The sequence below is a fragment of the Gavialis gangeticus genome, unplaced genomic scaffold (genome assembly GCF_001723915.1).
Source record: "Gavialis gangeticus isolate Ggan-Ray unplaced genomic scaffold, GavGan_comp1, whole genome shotgun sequence".
Lineage (NCBI taxonomy): Eukaryota > Metazoa > Chordata > Crocodylia > Gavialidae > Gavialis > Gavialis gangeticus.
The window spans coordinates 59,441,495-59,457,438 of record NW_017729034.1 but is presented as its reverse complement, the minus strand read 5'-3'; the positions used below and the strand labels follow the sequence as shown (position 1 = coordinate 59,457,438).

Sequence of the window (15,944 nt, the reverse complement as noted above, 5' to 3'; positions counted from 1 at the left end):
ACAGAAGAAAACCTTGCTTCTTAAGTTTCCCCCCAGTAAACACTTAGTTGATGATCTACACCTCTCCTTGCTGGTACATATTTTGTCATCAGGGGCCTGAACTTGCTCCCCTGGAAATCAGTTTGCTAACAGTTAAAAACAAGCAGGGATGAGCAAGATGTTATTTAAACATATTAGATTACACCTCAAATCATTTGCCTATATGCAAGTCCATGACACATATTTAAATCATGCATATAATTTTGAATTTCTCCTAATATATTTTAAATCCTAGTGTTAAATTATTAATGCTGAGGATTATATCCTGGGTTTGATAACCATTGTTTTGTAGGTGCTAACATGCCTCAAGTTCTATCTAAGCTTTAGCTAGTATAAAGCATTCTACCTATCAGAATTCTTCCTTTAACATAACTGGACAAATTGATATTCTCCATATCCTGTCCCAAGCAGTTGTGTAGTGTTGCTTAAACTGTAATTAGTTTTTGCATTCCACTCTAAAGGAGGCCAATGTTTGTTGCTATATGAAGTAATACCTGTACATAGTTATCACTTGGTCAGTCTTCAAGATGAAAGACTGTTTGAGTTTATTATAATACAGATTTAAGCCACGTAGCTGCACTTTACAGCACTGATTTCACGGTCTGCTGCCATAATACATACTAGTAAGAATAACAGCTAATACTTAATGCCAGTTTTACACTGACAAGTAAATCAGACTGCTATGTTAAAGGTGTTTTTTTGGCAACAGCAATGGATTTTGGTGCTATAGTTGCTCAGAAATCAGATAAGACACAAAAATAGAAGCCACTCTGTAGCCAGGGTAACAGAAGAGCCCCTAGTAAAATAAAGCAAAAAGGAAGTAAGGAAGCAAACAGATGGAGCACACAACAGGAGAGCAGCTAGTGAAGTACAGCAAGCAGAAGTTCCATATTTTTGAAAAGCAGAAGTTAAATATTTCAGGGAGAGAGGCTGGTCAGTAAAGAAGCTGAATCAGGGGCTTTTTTCTTCTACCTTGTACCCAGGAACTGATTTGGACAGTACAGAACGTTTGGAACCATCTTTTCTTGGAGTAGCACTTTTGTCTCTTGTTTTTTGTCTTCCCTGAAAAGTATCCTCCTGGTTGTCAGTGGCGCAATCCCCTTCAGATACATTGCCAGATGAATTGTCCTATAATAAAAATACCATGATATCTTTTTTTTTTTGGATAGACGCACAAGTCTTTTCTAAGCCATCAAACCTGCTAGGTAAAAAAAAAAAAGACTAGACTGTCTATAAAAGCATGGAGGGTATTTAAGTACAGAAAGTTCTTCCTCCTTGTATTCCCAGCAGAAAGGCTCCTGTATTCTCCAAAGGAACCTGATGTAAGAGCAGGGAGTACAACAGTATTTATTCTTTATAAAAAAAATGTTCATTTAAAAATTTGGCAAAAGCAAAACAATTTTACCAGTTTGCTAATTGTTCCATCTTTATGGTGTCTTTTGCAGATAACAAAATAGAAAACTAAAAATTGTGCTGTCTACCTGTTAAAAAATGCAGTACCAAACTGTATCATCCATGAGATTTTTCTTCCACCCTCATTGCATATTCTCTTGAGGTGCAATCTGAATATTTACTTTTGATTGCAGCAGAGAAATGCCATCAAATACATCCAACACTGTAATTGTGAATATCTACACACAACTACGCACCATAATTTATGCTGCGGCCATTAAAGGATGTTTAGGGTGGGGGGCAGAAGACCAAGAGATCAATATGGATGTCATTTTAAGTTCTTTGGGAACATGCTCATGACCTACCAAATGCTTCAGCACAGAAATATTCCTAATCATACTTTATTACAGAAGTGCTTGCAATAAACCAACAATGGAGCCCCATAGTAATAGGCACCATTTTACCTCAGTTGTAGGTAGTACATACCCTGAAAAGCTTCCAATCTGAATAGACAAGATAGACACAAGGTGGCAGAAGGAATACAGCACACAAGCAAAGCAAACTACATAATGATAGCAAATGACATGTTCCATGGTGGGTGTTTTTTATTTTTGGGTTTTTTTGAGGGACGTTTTGTAGGAAATACTGAACAGAAAGTGAAAGGGAAGGAGATGCATCTTCTCTCACATTTTTTAAAGACTACTGTTGAGCTCCTTCAGGGGGGCAGGCAACATAAGACAACTCAGCTGAAACTGTTTGGAAATGGAAGCCATGATGGAGTTTCCTGAAACTGTCAGCAGGTTTAGAGATGGAAAGCTGATAGGCACCCCGAAACCCTGGGAAAGAAGCAGGGCACAAACATGCAAAACTCTCTCCTTGGACATGATTAATATAGGAGGAGCAACTAGGTCTTCCCAAAGATAGAGATTCCACCCTACTCCAAAAGATATACCTGTCTTCATAAAGAAAGAATTTTACTAATCAGTCTAATCCCAGTAAAGAATATAGCCAGAAGCAGGGCATATATAGACCCACAAGTGCCTTGTCTCTAATTTTCCCTGCTCCTTCTAATTTCAGAACTACCTCCGGTTGAAGGCTGCATGTAGTACTGTGCCCTGGGAGAGAGCGTTTGACCAGTCCCATATCCTTTCCTATACCCCTAATGGTCGGAAGGAACCAAGTGCAGAAAAAAGGAACTGGAAACACACAGCCTGAATTAAATAGAAGTGTTTTTCCCCTTTAGTTATAAAAAAAAATGACTGTGAATATTTAAACAAAATTTTCATGTATTTGGCTATACTCAGCCTTTTGGCTACTCAACACAAAGATGTCTAATTAAACCATTTTTAAATGGATTATAGATTTTACACTGGGATCTCACTGAATTACAAAAATGTGCTTCTGAAAGTTGGCTGCCAAGAGAAATGGACACTTTAATAATGGGAGATCTCAACTACATTTCAGTTTGTGTATGGTAAGCCTGCTTTAACCATTGAGAAAACGATATCAGCCAAAACTAATGTAGATTTCTTTTAACTGGCAATAAGCAACGATTCAATAAAATGAATGTGGGAATATGAAATGTGATTTGTTTTGATAAAACAGAGCGAGCTGGAAGCAAAAAACAAAAAAACAACCCTAAATTCTACTGGAAAGAGATGTTAAAGATGTCAGGGAAGCAACTACAGAAACTGACCAAAGTGGGAGAGAGAATGGTATTTTTTTTTTTCTGAAGAACACCTTTCAGTTTATCTCACCGAATTGCCTTTGGTTTTCCGTTTGTCATCACCTCTACCATCTTCTGCATCATCTGAATCTCCATCACTGTCTAATGCAGGCAGCTCTGGATCCAAGGGTGGTTCATAAAGGGCAGTGTTTAATGGCAAATAACGAAGTTCATCTGGGGAGTATCTGAAGCCAAAAATAATTAAACTAACTGTTGTAAAGGGAATACAAGCATCTAAGTGCAAGTTAAAAAATAATTTAAATTCAAAGCCTTTAAGAATAGTACGATCACCAGAATCGCATGCACACTCAGGAATATACACAGTTCTGCAAACACCTCATCCTTCTGTCATAACTGTCACCCTATTTCAGATAACATGTTGCTATATTTTTTAAAAAATTACCACCAGTCCCATGAACTGCATGTTCCCTAACATACTAAGAATGAAGGTCCAAAACAAATTCCTCTAAAGACTGTGGTAGTCTTTCATTCATCTTTAGTGAACCTGGATCAAGTTTTAGTTTCTGCTGTCTATTGGTAGGTCTTCCAACTATCTGAGAAAGATTAACACAGAAGCAGAGTTTCAATTTTGTGTTCTGTTTGTCATATGGAACTGAATGAAATAACTTTCTAGGTCTCCAGCTCTCCATCAGAATCTGAGACCTTGAAGCCCTCTGTCCATGCAGAATGCCACTGAAGACAAAGGGATCAGATACAGACCAAGGACTAGATGAATACAGAAGAAAAAGTAGAAGCAACTGCCTGCTCCATTCCTGCATTTCATTCAGTGTTCTGTTTCACCTCACAAAACTTAGAATGATTTTCCCACCCCAATCAGAGTTAACATAGAACAGAAACTTGATTAAAACAGATATACCAACTACACTTATATTTGTACTGGAAGGTGAGGATCATGACAATTAATTAAGAACTCACTTAACAGATCATACCAAAAGCCAAATTTAGACATTCCATACCAACATGTTCACTGATAGCTCTTGGAGGGTTCAATACAAGCTTGGTTACTATAACCAAGACGCCACGTAGTTTATTTTATAAATATCTGGTGTCTGTACAGACACATTTACAATTTTCTTTATAATTTTTTCAATTAAGTTCCAAACTTAAACAGTAAAGACCAGAGCACTGTATAGCCAGGTTCCTGAATATCTGATTTTTTTTAAAGCATCTGTTTGGTTTCAACTTGATATAGACTTTGGTATGTTTTTGGCATGGTTTGCTTATGACGTGGGACAGCTTAAAGGGTATGTAATACACAACTTGTATTTGTCAATACTATAAATGCTGCACTCCTCCTCTCCCCCCCACAATTAAGGATGAGAATTTTTAAATATTTTGGATTCTTTTATAAAACATACAGAAAGATTTAAGATTCACCTGCACATGGGGGGATTACTTTATCTTTTTTCTTCAAAGTTTCTAGTTTCTGAGAGGCTGACTATACTTCCATGCATATTTCAAATTATTTTTGTTTGGAAGGAAGATTGTGTAGAAATGGCTGTGCACTTGTTTCAACAAAATGATCCTTTAATTTTAAATGCGCATGAAATTTACAGGCATAGAATTAGTACATCCCAATGCATCAAACATTTTTTAAAAATTAGAACCTTCAGGTACTGCCTCCGTAGCTGTGTTATTTTAAGTAACGGTTAATTTTAGTGTACATTAAAAAGGATGAATGGGAAATATACCATATTATTTCAATTATAAGTTGCATTTTATTTTTCTGTCCAAAAGAACATAAAAATTGCGTGACTTACATGTTGAATCAACCTTAATAAGGCCCCCAGCAATCTTGACTTGGGTACTGCTAGTATTTTTGTGCAAGCAATAAAATTACTAAAATCAGGAATGTTTTCAATGTGGGATGTTTTCAGTGTCTTCAGATTCTCCTGTGGGATTTTTGTAAGGATAGCTGCAGTTCAAGGACTTCCTCTGAATATAAAATCATAAGTATGGGTAAAGAGCTGTTTTTCCTAAAACTGAATCCGAAAATCTGGGATTGATTTATAATCTGGACAATACACAATAGATATTCCTAGGTGTGGCCATGACCTTTTTGGTGAAAACACAACATTTTGGAGATCACTTTGTACTTACATAACAGTTTTGATCATCAGTTAAGAAAGCATTTTACCTCCCTGCTGCAGCACTGTGGGTGAAAGCAGACCCACCACTGAAGCTCCATTGTCTATGGGCCAGATCCAACTTTGGGATCTGGCCTGTGGACTAGCAGATAGATGCTAAGGACTTATTGGACATGGAGAGTAAATTACTCCTTTTACATGTTCAGTTGGTCCTTCCAAGACAATACTGGGTACACTGATACCACAGTATGAAGCAGCTTGCACTTCAGTCCCCACTGCTATATTTGTTTTGTGAACAGGAGACTTTAGTTTCTTGGGCTGTCAGACTAGAACATAACATGAGCATAAAATCAGTTCAGATATTTTAAAATAAACATTCCTTTTTTTTTTTTTTTTTATAAAATATACAGCAAGTAGATTAATGTAATATAAAACATAAGCTTTTATACCGTCATACTTTTAGACTTTCAAAGTACCTTTTGTAGTACTCCTGGAACTGGCCTGGTATGAGAGCCACAGGATAGGGACTAACTTTTGTTCTCTCTGTAGGTAAGATTTTGTATTTTCCTTGAGGCACCTGGATAATCTGCATTGATACAACACAATTTTATTTTCCACACAACATTTTTTTTCTCTTAAAATAGTGTTTTTTCCCATATTCAAATATGGATAAGATCCCTCTCTCTCTCTGTATACATATCTCATACAGTCTCTTCCTCTTTATTATGTTACAGGAGTCGAGTTAGGTTTCCCATATGCTTTCTAGCACTTCATGGAATATAATATTTTAGAGCTTTACTAAGAAAATGAAATTCTATATCAAATATAAATAATAAATTCCTACTAAGTATGATGTATATATAAAACCCTAATTTCATGTATGGCACCAAGACTGTGTAATGAGATAGAATAAAAAAAAAAAATACTCCTTCCTATTCAATTTTAAATAACTTTACTTAGAAGCTCAAATGGTATGTAATTAGTTTTTATGTGGGACATCTTTAAAACAAAATTTTGCTGTTCCTGGGTGGTGGTGAATGGTAACGATGATAAGAAAACCTAGCATTAAAAGCACTGTTGTATACAAAGCCATTAGGTTAATATAAGAGAAACAAATAGAAAAGCACAGGAACAGTCATAACAAGACTAGATCAATGACCCACTATTCTGCTTCTGACAGAGACTAATGTCAGAAAAGCTTAAAATCCCCATAATGGTTCACTAGGCAAAAATTTGCCTATGGAAAAAAATGTCTGCTTAACTGTATTCAGGCTGTTGGGCTGTGACAGGCAGTAGAGAATGGCTTGCATTCTGATACAAGCTTGACATACACTTGTATCATCCCACTAGAAACGTGGAATATATTTGTATTCATATAAATATGTGACCATTCTTGGAATACATCTAAATAATACCTTGTGACAAATGTCCCTGGTAGACATTATTTTCACCAAGCAACAGGTAAAATTGCTTCATAGAAACTGTCACTCTGTTAGTTATACAAGGTAACGATTTTGTCAAAAAAACCCCAAAAAAAACAACCCCCAAAACCTATCAGCTTTAAATGCGCTGCCTTCTAACTGCGTTAGATGTCCCCTAGTTTTTGTATTAGGAAGAATGGTAATAGAAGCAATAAATAACTTGACCTTCTATTTGCTATTTTACATTCTATTATTATGTCACTTATGCCTCATCTCTAACCCCAACAACACTAACATTAAAATGTCTCTTCAGAGATGTTTTGATTGGTGGGGGAGGGGAAAAGGGGGAAGTGTGTATGTGAGGATATGGGGGACAGATGGCAAGGGCAAGCTGCCTATTGCCCACACTGCTTCCCCTCCTACCATGCTTTCCCCGCTGGGCCAGAAGTTTAAAGCAGTCTGGATGGGGACAAGTTTGAGACAATCCATCAAAAATGAGACTCTATACATGGAAATTTATAGCAAATATATACATTTGTCATGTATAAAATCAAATTATTGGGGGGGGAGGGGGGAGTGGCTTAAATTCAGGATCATCTTTGGTTCAGGTAAATATGGCATTTTTTCTAAAACAAAACGACAAGTGAATAGGATGATAAGAATTTGAACATTACCAAAAACACTGACATTTTTACTAAAACAAACAAGCTGCCTACTGTCATTGATAATAAATTTAAGTCACCCTACATGTGTCTGTAAATCAAAATAGGCTCTTCTTTCTTCCATTCGTTCCCGGTTCAGATTGCTGTTAAACTCTGCAGCTTTCTTGGCAGCTTTCTTAATATATTCTGGAACTTTACTGGCTTCTACTTTCTGTGTGTTCTGCTGCTGCATTTGCTGCAATAAAAACAAGTTTATTAATTCACAGAACATACCTATAAAATTATAAATTGCAAAAAAAAAAACCCCAAAAAACCACAAAAACATTATCTCCCTTGCTTAATGGGTTATAGCAGGGGTTGCCAACCGGGGATATGCGTACCCCTGGGGGTACCTGGGAAGGCCCCGGGGGTTACGCAGTGGCAGCATGGAGAAGCAGGGGTACTTCGGAAGCGGTGGTGCGTCTGGCCAGGGGGGAGTGGGGAGTGCTGATGGCTAGCTGGATGGGAAGCTGGCAGTGCAGAGAAGTGAGGGTACTTGGGAAACAACAGCACAGGGGGGACAGGGCTGCCACCATCCATCACTTCATGCTGCTGTTGGGTGCAAATGTTGCTTTCTTATGCCCAAGTATGCCCACTTCTCCATGCCACCAGCATCATGTGTGGTGGCCGGCTGTCAGCACACCCTCCCCCCGATGTATGGCTCCGAGTGTATAGATGGCAGTAGGGGCAGCCACTGCATTTGAGCTCCCCATACCACCGTCACATGCCAGAGGGGGCACGGAGTGCTGACAGCCAGCTGCATGTGAAGCCAGCAGCACTGGAAAGCAGCATCTGGCAGCAACATGGAGTGTATCAATGAGGGCAGTGGTGTGTGAGCTCCCCACACTGCCAGCTTCGCATCTGGCTGTTTGTAAGCATGCCCCCGGATCTGCACAGGACAGGGCAGGCTCCTGTTGCGGAGTGGGGCCAGGGCTGCACCACTCTTCCCAGTTAGGGGGGGAGGACTACATTGGGGAGGGCAGCAGCAGTGCTGGCAGGGGGCTGCAGCCACCCCAAGATTCACTGTAGCCCACCTGACATCCCCCCCGCCCCCACTGCCACCCACCCGGAGCTCAGCACACCCCACCCCCAACCCAGGAAGAGCCTGGTGCTGGCCCAGCCACAGCCCACAGCAGAAGCCCATCCTACCCCATGCTGATCCAGGGTCACATGCCCCGACTATGTCCTCCTGGAACACATGCAGCAGCAGGAGCTGCCACCCCTCCCTGCATCCCCTGGACAAGCTGCTGCTTTGTCTCACGTCCTACCCTGGCTGTGCAGGGTCTGGTGAGGTGGGGGTCCCATGGGCTCTGTCCCCTCCAGCCCGATGGCACAGCCAAGACTGGTCCCACTTTGTCTCCTGGCTGGAGGCCCCGGATGGTGAGGGGCCGGTGCTGGGGCAGGGAGGCAGCTGGGGCCAGCGTGGGGCTAGGGGCGACGTATTTTTTGGTGCGGGGGGTGCCAGCACTGGGCAATGGCCCCGGGTGCAGGGGAAGAGACGAGCACAGCAGACCCGGGCCTGATCCTGGGTCCGGCTCGACTCCCTCCCTATCCCTGCCAAGTCCCAGCCCTGCCCCACCCCCCATGGCCCTTTCCCCTCCCCTGAAGATCTTCCCACAGCCAGCTGGGTGTGGGGGTGGGTGCTGACGTTATCAACTCCCCACCTCCCACTGCCCAGCTGGAAGAGGGTACAGTCCAGAACAGGCACCCACAGAAGGGGTGCACTCCTTAAAAAAAGGTTGAAACCCGTTGGGTTATAGGATTAAACTAGTAGCACTGACTTACAGAGTATTCTTTATAATGATCTGTTATTCGCTGACGTTCTTTTTCTTGTAGTATAACAGAGTACTCAGCATGTTTGGCAGGGTACTCTTTAATCATCAGGTCAATTACTTCATCACTACGCAAAGCTGTTAAACCTAAAGAAAACAAAAACTCTAATGACAGTACCTGGCAAAACTAGTTGTGAACCATTTATTGTTTTGATTACTGGCCTACAGCAGGTCTGTCCAACTTCTGAGGCCAGGGGCTGCACCCCACTCAGGTCACAGCCCTTTGGGTTGCATGTCATGTGAGCTATCTAGATCCCTCTCCCCATGATGTGGGCAGTGTGACACCCTACTCTCAGGCATGGGGGCCAAAAGCTGGAGGAAGAAGCAGCTCAGAGCTGGAGCACTAAAGGAGTAGCATCTACTGAGGGCCAGGTGTTAACCCCTGCAGGCTGCATACAGCCTACAGGCCACCAGCCAGACAGCCCTGCCCTGGCATATTGTAAAATTATCCAGATAAAGCTGACAGCTGAACACACACAAAATATTTCTCTCTGAAGTTTGCAATTATGTAACAAACCTTCTCTCAAAAGTTTCTCATGCAAATCAAAATCCTTTTTATTTTCAATCATTAAGCATAAGGGATGTGTGTGGTTATAAATCTCCCTTTGACATGAATGGAAGTTCTCTCTCTAAAACCAACGATTTTAGAGACAAAAAACAGACAAAAGTCAGCACTGTTCAAAATTAGCACCTACTGATATTCTGATTAAGATGCTGTTATATATCAATTAAATGCCTAAACCCTCCCTCCTCCAAAAAATAAAACATATGGGAAAGTAATTTAAAAGTTTATAAAATAATTAGCTTTTCGTATAAAGCAAAACAAAAGGGTTGTGTGGATTTGGATCAAAGACAACCATTAGGAAAGACACTCTTTAATCAGTAAGTCAAACTAGTGTCATTTCATTAGAAGGGGAAGAAGAAAACTCTTAAAGAAAAGATCAAATGCAAACAGTGTTATGGATTTTATGCTGTTACAAAGGTGTTTCAGTGCTTTAATTTGTTTTTTCTAGGACCTCAAACCTGTAAGCTCATCTGTCTCAGCAGAACTTCTTGCCTGCACAGAGCTCCATTTAAAGCCCTGGGACTTCTTAAGGAGAGTTTCTTCTCCATGTGGAAAAGAAAGGCAGATGTTGGCAAAATAACTTCTTCCTTTATAAATGAAGTAATTTGAATGGGTCAAAAACAAAGACTAGTAGTCTATTTGAGGTCTTACGCTCAAATGATTACATGCTCTTAAGGTATCATTGAAACCAATTCTAATTTCAGAACTCAGGTGCTGAGTCAAGAACTACTTGATTCTACCATTTTTAAGGCACAAATAAATTATAACATAAGCCAACCAAGTCATTTTATCTTTGTCCGCTTTCATATGCAACTCAAACATGCTACTCTTTTTCTTACCTAATGTGCACTGAGTCTCTGTGATGACATTTAGTTCTCTGAGGTAGAGTTTCTCCTTGTGAGATAGGTCCCGTCTCTCTAAATCTCCAGGAGACAAAACACCAAGCAAAATGTATTGTTATCCACTTCCAAATGCATCATAAAAGGTATTCTATAGCTAAATCAAATATAAGATTTTTTTTTTTTTTTTTTTTTTTTTTCCTTAAAAAAACCTTTTTTGTGTGTTTTTGAAGGGGGAAAAAAAAATTTTTTTTTTTTTTTTTTTTTTTTTTTTTTTTTACAGATTCTTTCAGATTTTATACATTGTTTTAATTAATAGTATACCAATTATACAATTATAATTTTGTACCTACAATTATACAGAAGTAGTCTGAAAACAGTAATATATACAAGGATGTAATCTAAGGGAGTATTAGTTTGACTGACACCTGTGTGCACAAATGCACACATGAATCTATTAACAGTTAATTTACAGAGTGGCAGCTTTAATAATTAATTTTCCCATGCATTTGAATTAAAAAGGTCACTGACTAATAAAAAAAGACAAAAATAATTTTAACAAGGATTTTTCTTCCCCAATTCTAATACAAGGACCAGAACAGTTTATGATGAGAGAGAACCAGATTATTTTAACATTTTTCTAGTGTGGATGTACTCTAATGCACTATTGCCCGAGTCCTAGAACAATAAACTAAATCCAGTCACATGGCCTAGGCTGAGTAAAATCAAAAGTAACAATTATAATTATAATTAATTCTACAAAATAAAATCAGGGATATGACTTTAAAAAATAAGTTAAGCATCCATCAACGGAAATCAGACTCCTCTACAACGTTTCAAAATGAAAACCTTAGCTGAAAATTAGGTGGGTAACAAAACTACTGGGACTAAAAGATGAGAAAAAGAAACACCCTGGGTTTAGCATTCTCCTAGTTGTACACTGCTGGGTTTTCGTTTGTAGCTGTGTTGGTCTAAGGACATAGGCAGGCAAGGTTCTTTGAGTAGATGTAATAATCTTATTATACCAACTGAGTGGTTGGAAAAAAGCTCTTAGCAAGCTTTCTGGCACAATCACCCTTCTTCAGGCATAGGAAGTCTCTGCTGTTCTGAGATTCCAAGAAAGGAGAGAAGCTAAAAGCATGACAGGATATCAGCGAGAATGAGAAAACCTTGTGTTTTCCTAATGTCTACCTCTTTACTAGGGCTGTGCGAAGTTTTGGTCGCTGATTCGATTTGGAGGAGATTCAGCCTGATTCGGTGGCCGAATCTCCGAGTCCAGATCGAATTAGGAGACTGTGGCAGGGCGTGACCTAGGGGTGCCATGACCTCCCCTAGCACCCCCTACCTACCATGCCAGATCAGGTTTAATGCACCCTCGCTATCTCGCCCGCCACGTCTTTGATGGTAATATATTGAAGGGAGGCTGCCTTTCCAACCTTCCTTGGCACGGTGCCTTGATGTCTCCTGGCTCTGCCTGGTTGCTCGGTGCACTCCACCTCTGGGGCTGCACGTGAGTCCCCCAGTCACGCATGCCCTCATGGGTTCCCGGACTCGTCCTCATTGCCTGCCTGTGCCCTCACAGGTGCCTCCTGGCTTCTCCCGCGGCTCTCGCAGCCCGCACCGGGGCCTGTTCCCCCCGCGGCTCTCGCAGCCCGCACCGGGGCCGGTTTCGCGATCCCCGCCCGCACTGGGGCCTTACTCTGCGTCCTTGTCGCCCGCACTGGGGCCTTACTCTGCGTCCTTGTCGCCCGCACTGGGGCCTTTCTTGTCTATGCGCCCTTTCTGGGCTTCCAATCTGTGTGCCCTCCCTGGGGCTTCTCCCGCGCTCGCCCTCCCTGGGGCTTCTCCCACGCTCCTGCCCACACTGGGGCCTAGCCTTGTGATTCCCGCCTGCACTGGGGCTCCTTGCCTCGCGATTCCCTGCCTGCACTGGGGCCTTGCCTTGTGAGTTCCACAAATGAGGCTCAGGTGGCCTTAGCTGTGCCTGGCCTCCTGACCCCCTCTCGGGTCCTACGCCCCGCTGGGGCTTCTTACAATTGAGGCTCAGGTGGCCGTAGCCATGACTGGCCTCCAGACCCCTTTCTTGGGTCTTGCGCCCCACTGGGGTTTCTCGCCTGCGCCCACACTGGGCTCCTCCCGATACTGCCCCCACTGGGGTTGGGACACCCCAAAATGCAGCACCCTCTCCAGCGCCAGGAACCCTCAGCTACTGGGGAGCTCTCATAAGGCCTCCTCCAACCCCTACAGCCTCACCTGGTCCTCCAGTGTTACACAATAACAAAACAGAAAACCCAAAGCCCCTGGGCTATAACATAAATCCCAAACCAACCTGGTTATCCTTCCTACATATCCCTATCAGGGTTTTCTTCACCCAGTACCATCAAGCAGACGCCCAGACCATCAGGCTTCTCTGCTGTGCCTGCCCTGCTTGCTCCAGCAGAGCTCCAGCTTCCTTGGCTGCCAGAGGGAAACTGCCCTTCCGGCCTCAGCCTGGCTGTTTATAAAGGCCAGGCCCTCCCCCTTCCGGTCAGCTGACCAGACTGGTTGCCCCGGCAACCTGCACCTGTGCTGCCCTGGTGACTGGCAGCTGAGCCCATATTACTGTTGTCAGTAGCAGGCACCTTAGTGCCCTGCTACAGAGACCAATAAAAAGGTGCGAATTGATCTGAAGCCTCCAAACCAATTTGGAAAAAGATCTGAAGGAGATTCGGGCAGTCCCCACTCACCGCCACAGAGTGGACCCGGTAAGTGGGAGGCAGGGTGCGGGGGGATAGAGAAGGGGAAAGGGTACCATGAGGGGACCCCCACCAGGCACCATCCCCTGCCTGCTCCCCCAGCCCCTCTGAGTGCCCCCTGACCCCTGTCCACTCTCTCAGCCCCATCGATGGCTGCCCCATCCAGCCCCAGTGTCCCGGCGCTTTAAAAAAAAAACTTAAAAAAAAAAAGCTCTGTACTCACCGGCTACTGCCAGGCTGGGGGTGGGGGGCGATCCTCGCTGCCCCCCACTGCCCTGTGCTGCATGGGGGCTCTGCCACCAGCCCTCATCCCCCACCCACTCTCCCAGCCCCACCACCCATGGCTGCCTCACCCGGCCCTAGCATCCCAACTCTTTAAAAAAAAAGCCCTGCACTCACTGGCTGCTGCATCAGCATCGGGACCTCTGGGGGCTTGTGGCAGATCTCTCCCAACACAGCGCGGGGCAGTGGGGATCATCCCCTCACCTGGCAGGAGGAGTCAGTGAGTGCACGGCTTTTTTTTTTTTTTTTTTTTAAAGAGCCTAGGTGCTAGGGCTGAGCAGGGCAGCAAGAGTGCACAGGAGATGGGGTCTGTTCGATTCAGAGATTCAGCCAATTTGGCGGAATGGATTCGGGACAGTAATTCAAATTACTGAATTGAATCACTGTCCCCTGAATCGGCCGAATCCAAAGCGAGTATTAGGCACTTCGCACAGGCCTACGCTATTCTCATTGACATCCTGTCACACCTTTAGCTTCTCTCATTCCCTGGGAGTCTCAGAACAGCAGAGACTTCCTATGCCTGAAGAAGGGTGATTTGTGCCCGAAAGCTTGCTAAGAACTTTTTCCAACTACTCAGTTGGTCTAATACAAGGTATCACATCTACTCAAAGAACCCTGCCTGCCTCTTAATTGCACTGTACTCTAAAAAAAACAGCAATTCAAACCTGTACAGACTGGTAGATACTTTTATACAGACTTTATAAAATGGATACCTGGATACTTTCGTTTAAAGGAGGTCACGCCCAAGTATTCACTGACTTGCTCCTGAAGCATATAATATTCTCCTGTTTCATCTGGTGGCCATTTGTATTCTATCAGATTTTCAGCAGGGAAGTAGCTAAAGCTAGGCATAAAAGACAATAGACTTGTTATATAAAATTGTTTGCTTTATACATGGATGTACTTAAGTTAAAGCAATCATTATGAATGCCTTATTTCTACAATTTGATCTCATTTCTTTTTAAGTCAATTAAAAACCATGACGAGTTAGATCTACCCTTCAGAACACAGCCTCCTCCTACCTCGTCTCAAAACTATGACGCATACTCCACTTCATTAGGCTTTCTTTCACAAAGCTAGCATTCCTCATAGTATTAAGGGACACAAAAATCAAGGTGTGTATTAGTTGTGACAAGGTAACAAGAAAATGCTGGCATGGACTTCCAAAATTTGTTACTGAGATATATTTAAAATATTTTAAGATCTCAGATGTATAATCAGACACACTTACATTCAGGATATTTCAGTTAAACTTACATCAAATAAAACTTTATTGAAAGAGCATGAAAGTTGCCCCAAATCCATTTTATTTACCATCACTGAAGTCAGAGAAACGTCTGAACATGTGAAAAGAAAAAGACACTGATTCTTTGCTAAAACTATAGAAAGATGCAATGAAGCAGTGTTTGAAAGCCTCAGTAAAATGATATTACCCAAGATCTTGACTAGAAGTTTCGCAACTTCGAGAACTGTCCCCTGAGCCCATACGTCGTCTTTTTGAAGGCTGGCTGCCATCATTTGAATTTTCTTCTGTGTCATCCTGCAATAAACATGGAGCTCAAGCATTAAGAAAAATCTAGCTGGTACTCAATATATTATAATACCACTATTTAAAGAATAATACAATAAACTCTGGGGTCAGCCATTCTGTGTCCGAATAAACTTACCCCCTAGAACTACTGCACTATTTCAAATGGGTCTCCTATAAGTCAAACTGCTCTAGTTTGCATATCACTTTGCTCTCCTGCACTGGCTGGCTACTTGCCTAATGGGTAAAAGTACAAGGGAAGCCAAGCCACTCTGTTGTCCTCAACCAACCCTTTAAATCAGGTGAGAAAAAAAAGAAGGACTGGGGACTAGACAAAGGTTTGATTCTGCTCATCCCCCATGCACTCAATGGCACAGCTCCATCAGCAGAGAGCTCTATGAAAAGCACAGAAAAACAGGGAGTATGGCTAACTCCCCTAAATATATAAATATCCCTCTCAGGATTCCTGGTGGCAATGCAGAGATGCCCAGTCCTTCTTCGGGGCTGATATAAATCAAGGAACACAGTATAGCACCAGCAGCAAAATGATGGGGGGGGGGTGTGCGTGTGTGTGCGTGTGTGTGAAATTACCCTTAAAGTATCAGAACACCTCACTTTCTTAGACGTATAAAAGGAACCATGAATAATTCACATAAAGCTCTAAACATAGCACTACAGAGTAAGTGCCTTTCAGGAAGAGAATGTAGAGAAAGAAACTGATGCAAAGCAGCTGGAAAAATACAGGCAGTAGGAACCTGCTTTTCAAAACAGAGCTA

The 15,944-nt window shown here is 42.3% G+C and overlaps 1 protein-coding gene across 4 annotated transcripts in view; it reads right to left on the bottom strand.

Moving 5' to 3' along the window:
- The window catches only part of PHF10 (PHD finger protein 10), a 22,418-nt gene extending 7,213 nt beyond the window's left edge, over positions 1–15,205 (bottom strand). The window contains exons 1-9 of one of the 4 annotated variants that reach the window (XM_019527041.1): positions 15,074–15,205; positions 14,354–14,484; positions 10,624–10,707; positions 10,243–10,371; positions 9,173–9,306; positions 7,434–7,583; positions 5,742–5,851; positions 3,189–3,342; positions 761–1,167 (exon numbers count right to left, since the gene is read on the bottom strand). In XM_019527041.1, the coding sequence (XP_019382586.1) occupies positions 991–1,167; positions 3,189–3,342; positions 5,742–5,851; positions 7,434–7,583; positions 9,173–9,306; positions 10,243–10,371; positions 10,624–10,707; positions 14,354–14,484; positions 15,074–15,126 (1,122 nt within the window). In that variant the 5' untranslated portion in view covers positions 15,127–15,205 and the 3' untranslated portion in view covers positions 761–990. Of the gene's footprint in view, positions 1–760; positions 1,168–3,188; positions 3,343–5,741; positions 5,852–7,433; positions 7,584–9,172; positions 9,307–10,242; positions 10,372–10,623; positions 10,708–14,353; positions 14,485–15,073 lie in introns of those variants that run through there. The other 3 variants (XM_019527039.1, XM_019527038.1, XM_019527040.1) reach the window with 3 other exon arrangements.
- Positions 15,206–15,944: the final 739 nt, after the last annotated feature.